Genomic DNA, 22584 nt, shown 5'->3' with positions numbered 1-22584 from the left:
GCCCTTAAAAGCAACAGCCTGTTGCATATTCATACACCTCATCCATGATGCATAAATTCCATTCAAACACAGGATTCCATCTGGTCAACTTCTTCCTCTGAGTCCTGACTGCATCCTCAGGGCTGAGTGAGGCAGAAAGAAGTTCATTTCTTCTGATAAGAGGGCAATAAATTTTTTTTCTCTGAAAGATTTAGGCGTCCTGTGGCTGCTATCTCACTGCAAGTCTTCTCTTTCAAAAAAGTATCTTACATAGCATAGCTTTTATTTTAACATTATGTTATAATCTAAAACTGTATTTAACACACTACTTAATAAAATTAATACAATATAACTATAACAAAACACATATAATATTCATTTTAATATTTGCAAAAAGCCAATCATAAAATACACCTTTTTCACATGCAGCACTTTTATAGGGCTTCCTAATAACACCAGTTTCATCCACTAGCCAAATGCCATTTCGTAGCAAATAATAACTCTTAACAGATTGCTTCCACCAAGAGAAGTGTCATTTGCTTTCCTGTTTGTGGTGAACTCAAGTTATACTGTGTATTAAACATTAGCAAGAACTTGCACTGCACTGCTGAGAGCCACTAAAGGATCATAGAACCATGGAATGGTTTGTGCAGGATAGAGCTTTTAAAGAACATCTAATCCAAACCCCCCTGCTGTGGATAGGGACATCGGGAAACTAAACTTTTTCACCCCCAGACTTTATTCCACCTCCACCACATCCTCATTGCCCTACACAGGATCTCCCCCAGGAACTCAGGAGGCTCCTGCCTAATAGTCACAGAAAAACTTTCTATGGCTTTCTTCCCAATAAAAATGTGCTTCCACTTTTGCATCATTGACTTCTTTTTCCAAAGATCAGCCTTACATTTTTTTAACAACGCAAAATATGTCAGGAACAAATGCAAGTCTTTGTAACACAAGTTTTTGGCGTGCAAAACTATGTGGCTTTTGGACAGCAGCTTTTGTCTTCCATATTACCAGGTGCTTCCTATTTTGTTGGACAAAACTACAAGGAAATACCATGCACTCCACAAACCCTCTGGAAATCTTTGGCTTTCTTTCACAGATTTTAACCTGAGGTCCAAATCCAAGTTGTTTTGTTTTTTTTTTTTTTATTTATTTCAAGCCCTTGATATTCTTGACAGCACTGAACTGAACCAAGGAAGTCCCTCAAAGTACTTTTCCTCTTCTCAGATGGCAATTTGAGGTAGGGCAGACTGATTTGAGAGAAAAGGAGGGTGTTGTTAAAAAAAAAAAAGAGGACTGCAACAGGATATTGGCTTTTGCATTATATATATTAGTTTTTGCACTGATCATAAGTATTCAGATATAATCTTTATTTCATTTAAGTGTGAAAGAAAAAAACAGTACACAAAATTCTTTTGGGCCAATTTAAAATATTTATTTCAAAAAGGTGTTAATGAAATACTTCTAAATGCAAATATTTCCATGAATCAGTTCTATGACCTTCAAGTATTTAACGGAGAAATGAATAAAGCATTTATGCAATATTTTAAAAATCTACAAAAAATTTGTATACAAAATTTCTTCCATTTGTAGTTATATTATTACCTTCTTTATCAGGACAGGTATGTTTTACAGACTTCTGTGGGATTAAAAACTTAAAAACCACTTAGTTTCAGCAATAAACCTCTGCAGAACTGGTTTTATTATTTATAGATAAACCCATAATTATGATGTTTTTAGCCATTTTCGGCACTTCTTTTATTTGTAAGAGATGACATGATACAAACCAAACCAGCCCAAAACCATAATTTCCTTACCTATGTGCAAAACAGTATTTGTTGTGGCATAGGAAAAGAATGATTATTACTATGAACACGTCACAATTCACCAACATAGTTAATGAATTTTCAGGACATTTTAGGTGGACAGGAATTAGAGCAGCTCACAGTAACTTTAACAGATGTCTCCAGTTAGCAGGGCTTGGACTAAAGTAAAGGCTGAGGAAAATCAAAGTTCAGTTATTTGAATTTCTGCTTTTTCCGTGCCTGAAACTCCTCAGTTTTATGTTTGACAGACTTGATTAGCATTGACAGGGCAGGATCTATGGCTTTCTTGGCAACCTCTCCTTTCTTTGCCACCTTCTTCTCCAGGCCCTTGTTTGCCTCCTTCAGATCTTGCTCCTTTTCTTCTCTTCGGCGAGCTTTCTCTTCCAGGATCTTTTCTACTGCTTTTGTCTTTTTGAAATTTGGATCTGAAGGATCCAAATTAAACAGGGGAGAAGTAAACATGGCTTGGAATCTTGTATCAGCAACATTCACCTGAAGGGAATAAAGAAGCATTTATTTTAGCTCAACTTTTGCCATGACAGCAAAGCTTTTAAGCCTAATAAAACACGAACTGCTTCAGAACTCACAGCTCATGAGATTCCAGGAACTGCTCCAGTCACAAAGTCAAGAAGTACACAATTACCTGGAAGTCATCTTCTAGTAATTCTTTCCTTTTCATAAGAAGTTTCTTTTTCTTCTTGCTCAGATTGTGTTGTTCTACAATCTTTTTATAATTAAAATGTTTTCTGGTGTCATCCTCATCATCCATCATCAGTAGGGCCATTTCAGCCTGTTACAAAATAAAAAACTCCATGTATACAATGAAACTTTTCTGTGAAAAAATTCAGTATCTCATTAATAAAGCCTGTATGAGTCTACATTAATTTAAATAAGCTTAAATAGGGTCATCAGGGCAGTATTATTTCATCCAAAAACATTCTTTTAACATTTTGAGGTTTAGTATTAATATAATTTGATTTCCTTCTTATTAGACACAAAATGAATGCAAATATGCACATTGAATTTTGAAACACAGTAATAATCTCATCTGAAAATTGTACACCAGTACTTAGAAATAACTACTGGATACAATTCAATACTGGTATTCATATAGCAAAATAAAAATTAACAAATCTGGATTTAAGAAATTCCTTTAGTTAACTTCTGCTGAGAAAGGATGAAAAGAAACAAATTAGCAAATAACTCAATCTTCAAGGACAAAAATAGACGGGACAAGGTTTAAACTCACCAGTGTTTCATACAATACTGATGTTAAAAAAATAAAAACTTGGCACTGCCCAACACACAAACTTCTTGGAAGCTTTTGTTCCAAAAGCTCTCACTATTAAAATGGTATCGTTTTATTCTACTGCAATCCTATGAAATTCTGCAGTTCCACTCACAAACACACACCAAATACTTGCAGAATTCATGCAATGCAACATTTTACATCACTTTACCTTCTGTTTTTCAACTTCATCTTCATCTTCTGAGGTACTTTCTACTGATTCTGGCTTCTTCTTTAAACCTAAGTCCAAATACAGGGCATGAACAGATTTATCCAAGCTTATGCATGAGGGCATCATTTACCTATAGCTAGAACTGCTAAGTAAATCTCATTTTCTTGCACTCAGTATTTGAATGTCAGATGTGGAAAAAGGCTGCAAAGTTAAGAAAAACAAAGAAGACTTAAAGCAATAAAATAGTTTGAATAGTTGTTCAGTCATTGAATAGTTTGAATAGTTGTTCAGTTTAAGGAGGCAGCAACATTCAATACAGTAAAACCATGGTTTTAAAAATACTTTCTGTCTTTTTCATACAGCAGTAGAGAGAAGTATCACAATAGTGCAGGCAAACCCATGACATCACACCACTCCCAGGGCATTTTCTAGTGGAAATTAAAATATGATTGACTCTGCTCAGACTGAATATTGTTCTGAGGAAGCTCCCCTGCTCCCTTAGCATTCAGATACACAGTGCTGATAATGACAGACATAATGAACAGTAACAGCATAAGACATTAGCCAAACCTCACTTCTAATGAAAACAGACTTGTTTAGAAATCCTACAATATCAAATTATTCTCTTTGGAATGTCGGAGATCTTGATCAAGAAAAAGCAAGAACAGCAGAAGGTTTCCTGACCTGAACCACACACTCTGACCTTTGAGCTTGGAATGACATTCCCAGGCAGTTTTCTGCAGTCCACTGGGGCTACTCTTAGGGAAGATATTTGGGTTCATTTTGTTAGGACAGGTTTGTACTCAGACTAGAAATACAGACATGCCAGACACATGTCAAGTTACATCACTAAGGATACTCTGGAAGAGGATGTATTTCTTGAGAAAGGTTTTTTTCTGCCTTGACTATTCCCTTGACTATTTCTACATGGATTCCAAACTGGAAATGGATTTCCAGAAGAAACAAACCACCACCACAAAAAAAATAAACTATCCTGATGCACAAAGTCATCAGCTGAACAACTGAACTATTGATTTAGTTCAGTAGTTCCAGAAAATGTGCAGGAAAAGCAGATTCAGATATGATATTGTTACCTAAACTACACTATTTAGGTTGATGTGTAGAAGGGAGAAGTAAATGTCTTCTGTAGGCCTCCAACAACTATGGAAGCTTTCTAATTTTCAGAAATAGCTAAACTACAGAAAAGGAGCACAGAGATAAAATTTAAGACAATTATATGAGAAGTTAGATCAATAAAATTCTTTTCTTTGTACACAATTCCCAAAGGAAAGTCATTCAAGTCACCTTCCCTCCTCTTTCATTCTATGGGGAATCACAGAAGTGATTCTTATGCCTTCAGAGCATTCTGTGGCTGCAGATGGGGCTGAACAAGGAGTTGGTATCAAACTGAGCTCATCTCCATGAAAATAAATAAATTAGTAAACCCTTTATTTCTTACTTTGACACTCTGCAGCTAGTAAAACCAGCTTGGGACCTAAAATCACCCTTGGGATTCAAAAATCTGTATCATCATACTGAAAATGGTTCTGCTTGAAAATTCACAAATGCATCCTTTTTTGTATTATTAACTTACTCCTGCTACAGTCCCTCCTCTTCCCACACACATTCTGTAGTCCCACCACACACACTTGTTGCACACTTATGGCAAACTGACTGCAATCCCTCAGATTTTTCCTAACACTTCATCCCCACTGCCATCTTTTAATCAGATTAGTCCCACCTACAGCAGAAGATACTTCAGTGTGACACAGAACTAAATTGGTAGCTGCCACCAGGCAGTGTAAGGAGTGTCCAATTTCTGCTGTAATTCCCACTCAAGCTGCCATTTGACTCTTTCTCAGCTCAAGAATTTTGTTTGCAACATTTACTTTGCACATCAACAACCTTCCAGCTGGCAGTAAAAGCTAACCTTACCTTTGGAACTTGAGACACAGAAACTGACCCCAAATCAAACACTCCTCTCACAAGACCTCTGCCTCATTCAGAAACTTGAGTCAGTCTCAAAAGCCTTGCAAAGACACATGGTAAATGAATCTTTTCATCTACTTGATATTTCAAGTACAGGTTCTACAGCTGTACTCTGATTTTGTTGTTAAGCCCTTAGGTCCTTGCACTGATACTGCTCCCTTAAAGAGCCATCAGTTCCTACATACATCATACATTAGATCATGAGAATGCCTCTAATGGTTTGCAACTAATAGGAGTTACAATAATGCATGGAGAATTCCTCAAAGGTTCAACAGAAACTATGCTTAATGGTCTAATGTGTTCTGAAACTGTTCAGTGATCCCCAAAAACAGGGCCTTGCTCTCATGTTAATAAGCAATTACTCTATTTAGCCATTAATTTTTCAACAGTTGAAGCTACAAGAATCATTTTGTCTTTGCCTTTTCTAAGACCCCACAGAAGCTCATGCAGTAACAGTGAAACTGGCCAAGCCAAACCCAAGTCTTAGAAGGCTTTCTGAAACAGTATGGGCATCAGTGTAAAATGAAAGTGACAATTTTTTTTCCTTGACAATATGAAACTCAAGTCAAGCTTCTAGAATGGATCATCAAGGCTCATGACATCTGACATTTTACTTTGTGGTACTATTAAAAAGTAACATGAAAACTGTGCAAAGCAAGTACTAGCATGAAGCCCACACAGCTTTTGGGCACAGCAGGCACAAAGAATTTGTTCTTCCTTGCCTCTCCCAAGTGAAGCACCCAGAGTGTAAGAATCATTTCCTGCTCATCAGGAACAAAGACATATCTGAGGAACATATCCTTCAGTGGACTTCCCATAAATTCCAGTTTTCCTTGCACAGCACTCAGAGCTTTTAGGCCCTTGGTTTAGCATCTCCTTAACCTCTTGCATCCCTGCAATTGCCTCAGCTCTTGACAGAAACCAAGCTACACAAGACCCTTGCATGTTACAGCCAACAAAAGAATCCAGCACCACCGCATCATCAGTTTCTGCACTGGTCCACATAAGTCTGCAAATAAATCCTGTCATATGCTTTTTCAGCATCATCTAAAATAATCTGACAGTCAATTTAAGGGTGAAACTTCAGTCTTCCAGGGGAATTGTGGAAGGCTTGTGAAAAATGATGGCCATTTAAGTTGCCTGTACCCTAAGTACAAAGTTGGCAGAATTACAGCCAAGTTCAAAGATGACTGTAACTCATTTTCCTTCACTGGATAAGTTGTGCTTAAAAGCAACCCCAGCTATGAGACAGAGGCCGTTCTGGGTAAACTTGGTGAATGTTAAAGTTGTGCTGTGTAATTACCATTAAAATGTAAACTGGCTCCCAGCCAGCCACTGTACTGCCCCTTTAGAACTTCCCCAGGGCTAACCACGTCCTGCTTTTCTCCTGTATCTCAGTAATTATCAGCAATCTTGAAGACAAAAGCTTCACTTTCCTAACTTTTATGTGTATTTAACTATCCTCAAAGACTCCACAAACTTTAAAGTCTATTCTCCATATCATGGACAAGGTTTACATATGTGCAGATAAGCTCATTCTCTGCTGAGCCCCTTTAGGACACAATTTCTCAAAATACTTTTTCAGATATTTCACAGAGAACATCACACATCATATAAGAGTACCTAGGTAATCTTGGTATTAAAGAACAATTAAGCAATTTGGTGGAAGGAATGGTTATCTTTACAATTAATTCCTTCAGCCTATACACAAGCCACTCAGAAAGCATGGCAGAAAACAGCACTGCATGACACTTTCAACTGTGGTGCTTTTTTCTAAAACATAGACAGGACTCACTCTACAGCTCTGTATTTCAGATTATTAAGTACAAAATCATCCAGAGTTGGGGGGGTTGGTTATTTATTTTGTCCTAGGATAGATTTTAATATTCAGGACAGAAGCCTGTGCTGGCAAGTGTAAAATTAAAAGTAACTTACCTTTTCCAAATGGAACTTGGATCTGCACTACTATGCTCAAAAAACCCCCAACCAAACAATAGACTGGCAATGAGTAAATCAGTTGCTACCTTCTTTATGTTTGTTTTCTTCTTTTGTTTTTATGTCATTTTTCTTCTTTTAATATACAGTAATATGAGCCACCCTTAGGATCTGGCTCCCAAAAGTATGGAACATCAGAAATTTACCTTTATTGATTTTACTCAGTAAAATCACTCAAAATAAATTTGCTGTTACCATGGAAAAAGCTAATTTAAACATCAGAATAAAAAGCTTGTAGAAAAAGGTATCCTAAAAATCTAAACTGGGCAAGTTATTTTTTAAAATATTACATTTCACTATTGAGGTTTCTAAGCAGCCAAGAGTACTCCAGTAAAAACGTGTATCAGACTAAGAGAAAAGTGATTTCTTCTCAAAGACAACTTTGTTTATGATGCAAAAACATCTGACATTTTTGTAATTGACCCGAGCTTCAAAAGGACCCATACATATATGGCTCTTCCTAAACAGAAAGACTTCAAAAGCAATGGAGTTTTCTTCTCTGGCATACTTAGGGGAGCAGCTTGTTTTTAACAGCCATACCCACAAACTGGATCACTCACGGGCTCTGTTGAAAACCAAGAGAATATTCCTTACCATTCCATGTATTACAATACTCATCATTTTATAGGAATAACAATTTTAGGCAAATAACACCTACTTCATTTAATTCTGAACATTGTATCTCTGTGTTCAGTCCAGCCTGACTTTGTTTTGGAAATTCAATATTTAACAAAAGGGCAGATTTACTCTAGAAGTTGCCTGTCTTGACTGACCTGTTTTCTCAAATTCTTCAGCAAAATAGGGGTCATTGAGATCAACATCAGGTGGAAGTTCATCTTCACTCTCTTCCTTCTCAGCAGCAGCCTGTAACAAAGCACAAACATTATTTCAATCAACATTTGATTATTTCAACACTACTTCAGTCAATCAACTATTTAAGTTTAGCTGGAATGAGATATTTTTAGTAGCTATGAAGATGAAAACTAAAATACTGTACATGGAACATCAGAAAACCAGAGCACAGTAAAAATTGATAGTAAAGACAAATTGACAATTTCAACCCTCTTTCATACATTTTATTAGGCACATGCCCAAACTGTATATCAGACAACCATTCCAACAAAATTGGATCAGCACTGTTATGTCCTTACTTTGTGTTTCACCAATGCTATGCATGGAGACAAATTTGAGTAAGAAAGCTCACTTTGTGCTGCAGATTTCAAAAAGCTGGAGTTCAGATGTAAAAGAACAAATTTTTTTATTGGCAGTAGTGTGTCATACACCTTGCTCCTTGACTTAATTTATCAAACTGTACAAGCATGTTAAAGTAGAGAAAGTTGCTCTGCTACTGAGCATTGCTGCTTGCTCCATTTTGAGCACTTATTAACTTAAAGAAGTTACTCATCAAGTGCCAATTAAAATTAACTGACAGGCACAGAGTAACTCAAGGTGTAGAGTTTACTCTTAGAAGTGTCATTCAGCAATGGGAGTTACACTGGGAGTAATTTGAGACTTCAGAAAATCTAGACTCTGCATGCCATATGCTTTTTTTTTTCTCTTGCAATTTGAAATTTGAATAGTTCTTTGCAGCTATTAATTCTTTGTTATTACAGGTTTGGGAAACAAGTCTGAATTATTTTAGCCTCAAAATTTCCAAATTATCATTGTCATAACAACTACAATTATCATTGTCATAACAACTTTGAATTGATATGCACACAGTAGCAAAAAGACCACTTTAATGCATTAAAAATGCAAATCAAAGCCAATTATTATTAGGACTAACTTATCTTTACAGCAACATAAGTAGATAAAAGATGTTTTGTGTAAGCATGTGTATGATCAGCAGTATGCTGAATATCCTTTTCCTCTGTAGGTTTGATGAAGTACTCCCAGTACTTCCACATGAATGACCACTGCATATTCTAACCTTAAAATAGCACTGGCAGCTGAAAAATTTATTTTGTTTATCTGAATCAAATATTACCAACAAAAAACAAACAACAACACCCTCTCAAATGGCCAATATAAACATTACCTTTCTCTTTTTCTTAAGAATTCTTTTTTCTTTCTTCTTCTCTAGATATTTTTGCCATGGAGTCAGGTTATCTTTTCCCTCCAACTTGTTTTTGACCATTTCTTCAGCACTTTCTTTGAGCCCTAGGAAAAAAGCCACAGTAAATTTTAAAAAATGTGATGAATCTCAATTTTTTTTAATAAACTGTTTTCTCCTTTGCAAAAGAGCTACCTAGCTTTTATTCAACAAGTCTGTGCAAACAACATAAATATTGCTTAAAAGCCCATCTTTATAAAGAAGATTACTTTACAGGATGTGTTGTTCCAAATAAAACATTCCTTCAGTAAGAGCTGTACAAGAGTCAGAAGAAGTGTTTGCTATGTGGTATCTGATCCCCAACGCTCCTGCTGCTCCTCAGAAAGCTCTCTTGTCCAGACATTCAGCTGTGCAGCCTACAGATGCACAACAAAACCAAAAGACATACACAGAGCCCTTGTGTTTAATGCCCACACCATCATTAGTTAAAATCCTGAATTAGTAACGTTGCTGAAGCTTTGCCTCTGTGACAATGCTCTGACAATGCTGTAGGATCTCTGCTGAACATTGTATTTTTCATTCTAGAAAAGTAAACCCCATAGAAGTGCAACACATAATTCTGGCCTAACAGGATCAGACAGTTAAGTTTGGATGTGTGAATTAGGTTTACATTAAATTCTGTAATTTAGCACAGACATCCACTGTTTCCATGCCCAACACTTCCATCTGCATAAACAAGTGTGTCCTAACCTTTAAGCTTTCTGTAAACAGAAGAGAATGAAGTTTTCTATAAGAATGCATATTTAGAGTAGTCAATGATGGAAGAACATCACCTTAAAAATAAATCCATTAAATATCTGAAGCATTCCCATGTAGAATACTTAAATCCAGAATATGCACTTCATTTAAAAGCAATCTTGTAGTTTTGGCAAAAAGTTCCATACATATCCAGAATATTTTTGTAAAATTCATTGCATCACAGAGCACTTGGATGTTATGAGGATGAAAACTGATTTCAGATATTTCAGATGCACCTCATGAACATTCAGCCCACTCTTCAGAAGATGGACACTTGCAAAAACAAATCTCATTATCTAAGGAGATTAAGTAACTTAATTGCCCTGCAATACACTGGAGCACAATTCATTGGAGGAAATGGAATTTCCTGGTAGGAGTTAATAGCATGGGCAATGAAGTATTTTTCTCCTACCTGCAATTCCTTGTTTCATTCACTAAAACTTTTTTTTTTTACTTTGGCAATAAATCAGATATCCTACAGGTAACATTGTCTCCCACAAAATGACTGAATTTGCTTGGGAATTTGTAGGAATCCTCTTTCTGTTTCACTCTCCAAGCCTGATATTCGTTGTCTCTTCCCCTGTCCTACTTCCAGTGGTCTCCCTTCAGCATCCTCTTCTGCCACACCAGTCCAGCCCTGACTTACCTCATCCCAGTTTTATTGCTTAGAAACCATACTCAGACCTCTCCAGACGCCCTAGACTAGATCCCATTCTTTCTCCCAGATTTCTCAGTTGCCAAGTCCCCATTCCTCATCATTCCTTCCAGCTCTCCTCAGTATGGAGGCACTGAAAGCAATGACTGTGGTGGAATAAACAGGGCAGCTTTCATGGACAGCTCTAGTCATCCCCAGAAGAGCAGGCTGAACATTTCTTCTCAAAAACTGCAAACACTAATCTCTGTTTTTGAGTTCATTGACACTCCAAAAATCATTCCAAGGCTGGGGAGCTGGTTACAGCTTGTCTGAAATATGAAGTGTGGACAAGATTCTAAAATCATATTAAGCCATAGGATTGTAGGAGGAAAACAGTGGAGCAAAAACAAGATAAAGGATCCTTCTACTACTCTGGAAAGGTGCCAGAATGAACAGTAAGTGGCAAACTGTCACAACCACAAAAATTGGGTACTTCACCAGCAAACAAATCAGAGCCACGATAAAGGAAAGATTTTGCATAGATTGACTAAAAACATGCCAGTAAGAAACTCTCATACAACAAGAAAAAATAATTAGGTATCTTCAAAATCCATGAAAGCAGAGTCATCAGCTTCCTTGAAACTGCACCACTGTAACTTGGAATACTTTGTAGTACTTTTACAGAAAAAATTACTGGTCAGGTAACAACCTTGCAGATTCTCTTTGAAGATAGTAAATACAGAATTAAAAAAAATATGTGTCACAACTCCAGCAAAAGAGAGACGCAAAATCTGAAAGGAAGTTACAATATTTCTGATTTATTTGCCTGGAAAATTGAATCATTTGATCCATCTGGCACTGAAGAACTTGGAGGAAAATCCAGCCCTTTCTTGTGGTATTTGGCAGTCTCATGAAAGGCATTAGAGTTTCTCCACAGATTAGAATGGCTTAGAAACTACTGTCCAGACCACTTCCCGAGCATAAGAGTGTATTTAAGTGGTCAAAAGGATTTTGATTCCAGAAGGGGAAAGGAATTGTCTACTTTAGGTAGAAATATTAGCTGGCTATAGAAAGGTCTAACTTATATACCCTTATTGATATACTTTTTTTTTAGAATTAATGAATCAATAGTTTTATTTAATCTTCACAAAAGAGGGCAAGAAAAGATGGGGAAAAGGTCATCTGTATTAGCATGCAACAAAATCATACTTCAGGTAAAGGATTAAATGTGTGGTAAATACTACAGCAAACCTAAACACACTTCTGTTCCCACTGGTGAGACAGCAAGGGATGGGTGCAGGCAGAATTTTTACTTCTCCAAAAAACTCAGTTGTGAAAACTTATGGCACTTTAACAGCCTGCAACTGTCACTGCTATTAGAGGCTAGAAAGACACATTTCTGTTCTCAGGAAACCTAAACAGCAAGTTCATCTTGTGCGTAATACCTCACCAAAAAATGAAACACCTTGTTGCAGGGAGCTGAAAGGAAGAGCAAACAGAATTACTCTGATAACATGAGACTTTGTCACCTCCAAAGATTAAATATTTAAAGTCAGCCAAATTTTCCTAAGCAGTAAAAGTGCCTGTGAGAACCCACCACAGGTAGCAGCTGTCAGGGGTGAGCCCCCTCACAGCTCAGCACGTGCTGCAGGAGCTGAGGCCTCTCCAGGAAGGGACACACTCAGCAGTGACCCAGATGGAGTCTAATAAATATTTCCTATGGAGTCTAAATAAATATTTCCTACGAGCCTTTCTGGGCTCAACATGATCTCTAACTGTACACTTGGACTTTACTCTGCACTTTAAGGACACCACAGCCTTCAGTTCTACTTCTGACCAAAACAAATTTGAAATTTTGCTCTAAGCCTAGCTAAATATTTACATCTTGTTCTTCCCAAAGGAAGAGTTTTGAAGTTCAAAAAACGCCCCCAAAAACTTGGCTGAGTATCATCAAGAAAATGCAGTTGTGGTCTTCTCTCTTTTCACTTTCTAAGGGGAGCTTTGGGAGCTGGATAAGGATTCATAGTAATTGTTACTTAAATCAGATATGATTAAGAAAACAGATGGATGCTAGAATATCACACTGATTTTGTGCCTAGAAGAAACAGGCCAAAGAGACTTGGAATCACATCTAATTTATTTTTGCTGGCACGATGGTTTATTTAAAACTATTATGATTCAAGAATAACTGAATCACTGACAAAGTATGCTTTCTATAACCATGTGTAAATAACTCTGCCAAAACTCAAAATTTTAAATGAATTCAAATATCTGCCTTTCAACTGAAAAACTTCCTAGATTTAACTGTTGTAATTCTTCCATGTACTAAACATTTGGACAGGAAAAAGATTTTGCAATAAGTCAAGCACATTAAAGCAGAACTTGATAATAAAAATATTTCAACAGACATAAACTAGTTCTGAAAAAAATTAAGGAGTCTTCAGAGAATACAACAAAAACTATTTGTGAATGCCCAGAATGCTCCAACTAAACATAAATGAGTTTGAAATTTCAAAGAGCACATTTGTTCAAGAAAAAATAACATAACTATCCTCCCTCCCATAAGGAAGCACAGCCTCAAGCATGTATAAATTGCCAGAGCTATAAACTTCTGTGCAGCATGTGCAGCCTATGCCCCACAACACAAAAATAAATATATAAAAGAGTAACCCCTTCAGGTGTGCAGGACCTCTTCATCAAATGCTGCCTGAAATAAGTAATGGCTGAATTTTTGACTGAAAAGCAAATTTAAGACACCCATTTTCACGTTTATGACTTGTGTTTTGGACTATACTGTATTGCAGGGGTCAACAGCCAGAAGTGGCACAGCTGCCCTTGTGGAGGGGAACAGTCTCTAACAAAGGCAAGTGACTTCTGCGATTTCCAGAACCTCTGCTCTTCAATAAACCACTCATTTTTCAGGGTAAGAAATGAGGAAATGTTAACACATACTGTAAAATCATAGTTGCTACATTAACATCAAATACTATAAACTAGCCATGTAAAGTTCATTGTGCACACATGCACATTGAACCTAAAATTGTATGAACAAACCTGACCCTGTGCAGGACATCCAGCTAAATTTAGACAAAATCAGTCAAATTTATCAAGATTGGGGGGTTTTGTTTGGTTTTTTGCGTTTTTTTACCATCTCTCCCTCAAAAGAGATAAGGACATAGCAAAAGTCCTAGGAGTCCTACAAGAAGCTGCAGTAGGGAAGGGGTTACTCTAGGTGTAAGGATGTAACAAATCCAATTTTCTAAAATCAAGTTCCATTGCAAAGAAACAAGAGCCCTTGCAACACAGAACTGGATTCCATCTCCACTACAGTTAATACTCCATTGCCACTAAATGTGAATGCAATTTACTCAGAACATGCAAGGTACAGTCTTTAAGGACAGCCTCTTAAAAAACTTCTTGCTCTCTCAGGCAAGCAAGGCTGAAGAGTTTCCTTTGATCTCCCTTAAAACAATTTTCCATCTCCTAAAATGAATGGTTTGCTCTAGATTCCTGAATATGTTACCACATTAAGTTGCTCAAACTTTTTTACGTTTACAGGATTTCTTTCATACAATTTGCAAAATTCTTCAAAAACCAGAAAGAATAATAAACAAAATATCCTCCAAACGTGTTTTCCAAAACCAACACAAAAAACCAGTTTACTTTAACAACACCTAAATACAAGCATATATAAACACAAAACACACTCCTAGCAGCAATTGATTCACCTGTGGTTTCCACCTTCACTCTGAAAGGTGGCTACAACCAACCTCTGTAGAAGTCTTATAAAGCTGTCTATCTATGAAAACTCCTTGGCCTTGAATGCTCAGTGACACAATGAATTATTTACTGAGTGAGCAACATTGTGAATGCAAGTACTGACATGCTGTGGACAGATGGAGTACGACACTGTGTCAGTAAGTTTTGGTCCTGGCTGAATGATACGTGCTTTTCCAAAAAGGTTTTGACAGAATTCATGCCAGAAATTGTTAGAATTATAAAAGCATGCTTGAAAGCACACAATTTTTAATGCCCATGTATCCTTTTGAACACAGGTCTGATAAAGAAACAGGAATAAAATTGTTCTGCACAGTTTAGTCCATTTCAGTGAACCATCAGAAACCAGAATATTTCAAACCAAGCAGAACTTCTATTCAGCAGCAGTTACCTGAGTTACAACTCAGAATAATACCTGTATAAATCATATCATTAGATATGCATTCCTGGCTGGGATTAACCCATCAGCAGTGAAGGGCCTGGACCCTGGCATGTGTCTGGTCTTGCTCCATGCAGGAACAGAACAGGGCTGTGTCCTGACAGAGGCTGCAGTGCCACAGCTGCTCCCAAGAAGGGAATGTCATTTCCTACTCTTTCAGCTGCACATTTAACCCTCTGAACACTTGCCTATCTGACAAGCTAACTCAGTGGAAAATATCAAGACTTCTTCTTTTCCAGAGTAGTTCTGTTACTTTAGCAAACAAAATTAGGCTTAGAGAGACGTACCAAGTGCCAGGGCTGGTACAGGCTGTCAGAATGAGCTCTGGGCCAGGATCAAGGTGATGCCCCAGTGCAAACCTTTCCCTCTGTGGATGCAGTGAGCTGTTAAACTGGCTCATTGCACCTCACAGAAAGCATTCAGTCTGAGTGGCTTTTTGTCACAAAGCAAAAAGAGAACTAGACACTCATGTGGGGCTCTCCAGATGAGCTGTGTTGGGATGCTACATGGCTAAGTCACCTTTCACTCATTTCCAGATGTCAATCTGGATGTCACTGTTCCTCAGCCATTCCTGGTACCCTGCTTTCTCCCAGAGCAGTTTCACTGGAAGGTCAGATTTCTTCCTCTTTGCTCCCTAAATCTTGAGCATTAAGCAAGCAACACTTCCAAACCACTCTCCTCTAATTATACACTATGTATCCAAATCATATTGATTTTCATTTTTAAAAATGTAAGTATGTTTTATGACTCTATAGCAAACACATGAATTCTACTTAAAAAACATCTATGAAGTGATAACTGAAAAAGCAAGTACAAAAAATCCTGGCAAAAAATTATCTATGAAGAGAGACTTACAGCTGAGGAACTGAGTCCAGTCATGTTATTTCTTCTATTTCCCTCACTGTAAACAATATGGATTGCAATTTATGGGGAAAAAAGGGCTTGCTTCTCCTACCATAAATTCAGCACCTTACACTATATCCCTGTGAGCAGGCCAATACTGCATACCTGCCAAGGCAGGAAAAGAAAACAAAAAATAAACCCTACCTGGAACCCATTTAATCTCCATTCCTATATCCTTTTCTTCCTGTTTTTTCTCTTTTTCTTGGATGCTTTGCAAAAGTTCTCTGTACTTGGCAATTTGCTCTTCATCATCTTTTTGGCTTTTCTTTGGTTTGTCATCTTCCATTTCATGAGCTACATCACCATCTAGGAGGAGAGAGAGCAAAGTTATCACAGAGAGCCTCAAGAAAATGAGCAACTGAAGTTAATCTTTATGAAATGAACCTAAAATACAGAGATTATTTCCAGAAGATAATACAAAATATTTTCATCTATTATTACCCCACAGAGTAGCCAGTTTAAGAATTCCCTTATTTAGATGAAATAAAATAGGATCTGAAAAGACAAAAGACAATTTGTCCTGCAAAGGAAATCACTCACAGGACACACATCCTTCACTGGATTTTAGAATTATTACGTTTAGAGTCCCTTCCAGCAGAGTAGAATGTAAATCTCTAAAACCAGCCCTTCCAGCCCTTTGTGTAGATGGGCACTACCTCTGCTAAATTCCAGTGAGCTGGGAGTTCCCTGATTATCCAGGACTGCTCAAAAACGATGGAAAGTGGCTGAGAGCATGTGGTATCTGCCAGCTCCCTCAGTACCCTTGGGTGGATCCCATCTGGCCCCACAGACCTTTGTGTCTCTATGTGGTGTAGCAGATCACTGACCATTCCCTTGGGATTAAGGGGGTTCCTTTCTGCTCCCTGTTCCTGCTCCCAGCTCAGGTACCCAGAGAGGGGCATTACTGTTAAAGACTGAAGCAAAGGAGGCATTAGTACTGCAGTCTCACTCATTCCTTGTCACAGTGCTTCCCTCTACGTCCAGTAAAGGATGGAAATCCTCCTTAGCTCTCCTCTTAGTACAAATGTATTTATACAGACAATTTTTGTCTTCCACAGCAGCAATCAGGTTAAGTTCTAGTTCGGCTGTGACTCTTATTTTCTCCCTGCACAACCTCCCAACACCTCTGTAGTCCCTCTGAATTGCATGTCCCTTCTCCCAAAGTTCATAAAACCCTCCTTTCTTTCCTAAGTTCCAGCCAAAGCTCTGCTCAGCCAGGCCAGGCTCATTCCCTGCTGGCTCATCTTTCACATGGCACATGGGGACAAGTCAGCTGCAGCTGCTTTTCTACTTTCTCATCAGAAGCTGAGATCTAAGAGGGAACCATCTGCTCATCCAGAAAGCAAAAGGCAACTCTGTTTTGAGGACAAGTAGAAAAAGAAGACATTTGCTTGTTTCTTATTCCTAGTGCCCTAAGAAAGAAGAGGCTGCTCTGCATGGGAACTGAAAAAATGCTTAAGCTAAAAGAGGATCCCTAAAACCTGGATAGGCAAGGGGCTACCAGTTTGTATTTAACACTTGTTTTGCTAGGAGAAATTTAAGTGGCAAAGCATATTGTCATTCTTTCTCATTTAGATACAACTTGTATTTCTTCTGTCAAAACTGACAATTTTAAAACAAATGTTCAACATTGCCTTCAAAAGAACTGCAAGAGCTTTTAATTCTGTAAGCAAATAAAGCACATTTGACAACAGCTGCAAGAAAGGAAAGTGAGCTGAGTTTGCTCTCAAAGTTTGTTCAGAGTTCAAATAACCTTGTCAGTGGCTTTCAAGTATCAAGCTGTATTGCACAACATCAGGAACCACTTTCTGATGGATATTAAGGCAGCAATGCTTTCTGCCAACAGCTTGTTCAAAGGCTTTTTGAACAAAACACACAAACCAAAAAGTTCTGGGGCATTAACTGCTGCACTGCAAGAGAAATACAATCAACCTGGGAAGGAGAAAAAAGGCAAAAACTGATGAAATTTAGAGTATAAAATACAAACACATTCTTATTGTTTTCAAAAGAAAGTAGTCATAGAAGTACTAAAATATTTAAAAATAAGAGGGTTCAAATAGCAAGGCTGGTCAGAAATATTCCAATACAACAATTTGTTTTTAAAAGATGACATTAATACCAAATATAACCAAATGCAGAGGTTCAATAAATTAAATCAGTGACTAGCAGCTGAGTTAGCTGAGATCATGTTCTTTTAATCACAGGGTTGTGAAGAGATCATGTTCTTGGTTTAAGAAGATTATCTTGCAATAGCTGAGTAGATGATTTTTTTTTTTTAAAACTCAGCCTTAGAAACTAAAGACAGTAGAAAACTTTTAGCAGATATAACATCTGACAAGAGGTCTGCAGCAAAGCTGAATTATTTTAAAGGTGGAGGGGAATTTTCTTTCCATGATGTAATGGCAAAGCAGAAAACTCAGCTACTGACTTGGATGCTGATGGCCATACCATAAAAGTTGTCCTAAACGTCTCAGTTTTATTCAGGGTAGTTACTCAAATTCAGATAGATAAAAAATAAAAATCAAAATACATACAACGCATGTAGACCTAGAGAATTAAAACCAAAAAACTTTATACTCCAGTGTTCAAGAATCAAGTCTGAGGTAGAGGTTTTTGCACTACAGTATACTATGAAAAATTAAATGTGTTGATGTCAGTTGTGAGCCAGAAAATAATGTGAAAGAAAACACTGGAGTTTAACAAGGATTTGTGCAAATCCCATTAGTTCATCCCAGTGATAATAAAGAAATTGAAAAATTTAGAATACAAGAAGAAGTTTATTCAAAGCCTACCAAAGTTGGTGCCTTCTTGTAAGATTTTTCAGGGAGAAAAAGATATGGAAGAAAATGCAAACAGGTAACAGTAAATGAATGGTAAACATTGAATTCTGGCATTTTTAAAGAAATTTTTGCATTTTCCTTCAGGTCTGTGTAGTCTAACTACTGAGGGGCGTGCACTGGGTGCAGTTTTTAAATGTGCCCTTGCAAACCAGGTTTTGGTAGCTGCTGTTTCAAGGAGCTGTCTGTGCAGAGGTGAGCTGGCACCACTGCAGACAGCTCTGAGCCAGCCAGACCTCAGGCAGGGTTAACACACTCTGGCAATCAGGGTCAGTCCTGAGCAGGGACTCACTGGCCTGCAAAAGCACAGGGAGATGTGTTCTTCATGTTACTGGACACTCCAACAGCTGATATCAACTTCCTAGGGGGAATGCTGACATGACCCTTCTTGGCCTAACAAGCACCTTTAATTACAAACCAACCCCAAACATGCTTTGGAAAAGTATCCAACATCTGCATCAGTTGCATCAAGTTTATGATGCAAGTTCACAGAAAGAAAATAACCAGGTTGTGGTATTTGCATTCTGAAATTCCCATGAAATTCCACCCACGCTTGGCCAACTCAAACTGCTAAACCCTCTTGCTGCTTCTTTCCACAGACAATAATAAACAACCACATGATCTACTTCTGTCACCCTCCATTTGATAGCCTTCTGTAATAGCTTTAGCAAATATAAACACATGTGGATACTGTTCATTTTTAAGAGAAAAAGCTGTACCTTACCTAATAAAATGCTATACATGCATTTAAATTTATATACGTAGTCATGAGTTATTGCAACAAATAGATTTCAGAGCTGTAAAAAGATTTGATAACTAGTCTGATTCTACCTAACCTTAATTATTGAAAATAAGATTTAGCAGCATTATTTAAACAAAAACTCCTCCCTCCCTTCTTTCACTGCACTTGTGCACCTCTGGTGTCAGGACAGCAGCACAAAACAAAAGACCCTGTGGCTCTGTGGAGTCTTTTACTGGAAGTGAAATACCACAGGAGACTGGGCTTCCTGCTCAGATTCCCACTGAGGGGAGCAGGGATCCACATGGAGCTCCTACAAGCCTGGTGGGGCTCAGTGTTTGGACAAATCTTGGGTTTAACTTTTAGGTTTCCCTTTGTGGAGTCACACCTTGGACCCAGTGATCCTCATAGGTCCCTTCCAACTCAGGATATTACATGATTCTATCAAGACCAGCTAATTAAAAGAAGTCCTGTAAAATTATTTTATCATAGAGTCTGTTTCACTATTTGTGTGCTGTGCAAAGCAGAAGAGCAGAAAAGATGTTGCTCTTGTAAAGATTTAAAAAAAAAAAAAAGCAGATTAAAAGCTTAGACATAAACCCCATAATGCTTAATTTGAAGCATATTTCAAGCATCATACACTAAATCACTGGTCCACATTGTCAAAATAGCAATTATGGACTGGATTTGATGAATGCCACAAACACTTCCTAACTGGGGTAAATGTACCCAAGTAACAGAAAATTCAGGAGCAATGTAAAGGAGAAGTTTTGTGCTGTGAACCACAACATTCCAGGTCGCTGAAATCCTTGATGTTACAGAGCTGTTATTTAACAGTAATACTAACATCCATGATGCACGTATTTTAAGTTGAAAAATTCCATGGAAAAACATGTTAGAACTGGCCAACAAAAACTCTTTTAAAAATAAAACACTTTAATAAGTTGGAAAAGTACAAATAGAACTCCAGGACATTTTTTCCTCCTTATCAGACTCCTACATTTCCATTCAAGCAGCTGACATTGATTTTTCCCATTTGTGCATAGCACCACATAATTCTGCTGGATGGAACCCTGACAGATGGAATCCTGTTTTATTTCACATAACTGAATGGATAAAATGTCAGGAACATATTAAAGACATGACAACATAATTCCTCTATTAGCAACTTACTTTTCAAAACATCATTTGAACCTAGATATTTCCAGATTTAAAATTTATTAGTGTGGTAAGATTATTTAAGGTCAGTTTTTTTTTCCTTCCCAGCAATGGAAATTTTAGTCTTGAAAATTCCTGAAGTGTTGTTCACATGAATATTTGCTTTCATCACCACCCTATCACAGATACTTATCTTTAGCAAATTGATAGCCTTGTACCTGAGAGAAGATTTAAGTGCTTCACTCTGCATCCCTTGGTCCCCTTTACAGATTTCACTAAGTATTGCTAGAGAAACTAAAGTGCATTACAGTGCAGTTTGTGAGTTTTCATGTAAGGTGAAAAACAAGAGGACATTATCACTGCCAAGAGGAGTTTGCTGCCACAAGATTTCCCAATTCTATAACCAGAAGGATCTGTAAATTTTTTTGCAAGCTCAAAGCTCATCTCTGATTGCAGCAACCTGCTTTAATGTGGTATAAATCAATTTTAACATCTGTTTGAAAGACCTAATTAAGGTTTAATGAAATTTTATTTGCCTTGTGATCTAGGCTGTATATATTACTGAGAGCAGGATGAATTTTAGAATGAAAACAAGCAATTTAAATCAGGAATTTAAACATTGCTGCACCATATGCAGAAGACTCATATACCTTACAAAGTTAGATGAAATCATCTTTACATTCTTAAGAAGTCTGTGAATCAAAAAGTACTTTAAATATGTTCCTGTTCATTTAGTCATTATCCACCTTGCATTTCAAACTAGGACTTTTCCTCTGAAAAGGAAACACTTCAAGTTCTATGGACCTATAATTTATCTCAGAAATGAACAGATTAAAAGCAGATATTGGCAAACTTGACAAAGAGCTGTCAAAATATGCTGAAAAGAAAAAAAAGGGAGTAGGAGGAGAAACAAAAAGCAAGAAAATGATTTTCCACTCAGAGGTGCAAGCTCCTATTCAGAAAGCAGCTACTGTGGTCCAGTGGAAGGCGTCCCTGCCGCTGGCAGGGTGTTGGAGCTAGATGGTCTTTAAGGTCCCTTCCAGTCTGCACTATTTAAAGATTCTGCTCAGGGCACAATCATTATACAACAAATAAAATATTGTCCTTGTAAAAGATGATATTCAAAGCATTTTCTATAGATATGACATTTAAATACATAAATAATTTGCATTCAAAGCCCTGCAGCTAATGACTTCGTGCACAATATTTATTCCTAAAGTACCTTGCTGCTGTTCCTCCTCTTCTTCACTTGATGAAGCCAAATAAGCTTGAAAATCCATGTCAAGCAGCTCCTCTTTGTTAAAAGTTCTGCTGAGGGATGTTACTCGCTCATGATCTGTCTCATCCCATGTGATATCTACCTTAAAAGAAAGCATGCAAGTTGTAGAAGCTGAACACTGAAACTAAACACTGTAACACTGTCCTTTCAGGGAAAATGATTTTATACTTTTCATTCAATTACCTGTTAGTAATTTGTCACCCTGGTTTTTTAAGATTTTCTAAGCCTTCTGATGTTGACATTCTTGTAGTGAACTTTCTCACACACTTTCTGTAAATAACTCATTGTTTTGCATTTATTTATGGAGGAGGAGAGAGCTGGACTGTTGGTTTGACCAGTGTCATTGGAGAGGTGTCACTGTCACCTTCCAATCCACTGTCACTTTTGTAAAACTATAAATATTGGAGTCAGAGAATAAAACTTCCCTTTTTTTCCTTCACCTTGAGAACGGTGGTGTGCTTGTGTTCCTTCATGTCCTATAGCGACAGAAATTCTCTCTACATTAACTCACTATAATAACCATTTAGTAACCTGAATTTAATTATAAATTTTAGAATATATTCCACAGTCAGGTTCTATAACAGCAGGTCCCACAACACAAAAATCTGGCTCTGTGAGCCAAATTTCCTTTGTGGCAACAGATCCTGGAGTTGAAGCAGCCACCAAGCCCTCTCTTTTGCTCTTCCAGCAGCAATTGACTGCAGGAATCACA

At 37.4% G+C, this 22584-nt stretch overlaps 1 protein-coding gene across 4 annotated transcripts in view; it reads right to left on the bottom strand.

Moving 5' to 3' along the window:
- Nucleotides 1-1438: 1438 nt before the first annotated feature.
- ESF1 (ESF1 nucleolar pre-rRNA processing protein homolog) overlaps nucleotides 1439-22584 on the bottom strand; it is a 31281-nt gene continuing 10135 nt past the window's right edge. For all 4 annotated transcript variants that reach the window (XM_058801302.1, XM_058801301.1, XM_058801304.1 and 1 more), the window contains 7 exons: nucleotides 21816-21954; nucleotides 16004-16165; nucleotides 9294-9415; nucleotides 8029-8119; nucleotides 3272-3339; nucleotides 2455-2601; nucleotides 1439-2303 (listed from right to left, as the gene is read on the bottom strand). In XM_058801302.1, the coding sequence (XP_058657285.1) occupies nucleotides 2004-2303; nucleotides 2455-2601; nucleotides 3272-3339; nucleotides 8029-8119; nucleotides 9294-9415; nucleotides 16004-16165; nucleotides 21816-21954 (1029 nt within the window). In that variant the 3' untranslated portion in view covers nucleotides 1439-2003. The remainder of the gene's footprint in view (nucleotides 2304-2454; nucleotides 2602-3271; nucleotides 3340-8028; nucleotides 8120-9293; nucleotides 9416-16003; nucleotides 16166-21815; nucleotides 21955-22584) is intronic.

Source organism: Ammospiza caudacuta, chromosome 3, assembly GCF_027887145.1.
Source record: "Ammospiza caudacuta isolate bAmmCau1 chromosome 3, bAmmCau1.pri, whole genome shotgun sequence".
Taxonomy (NCBI): domain Eukaryota; kingdom Metazoa; phylum Chordata; class Aves; order Passeriformes; family Passerellidae; genus Ammospiza; species Ammospiza caudacuta.
The sequence above is the reverse complement of the archived record's forward strand: the minus strand, read 5'-3'. Positions and strand labels throughout refer to the sequence as shown.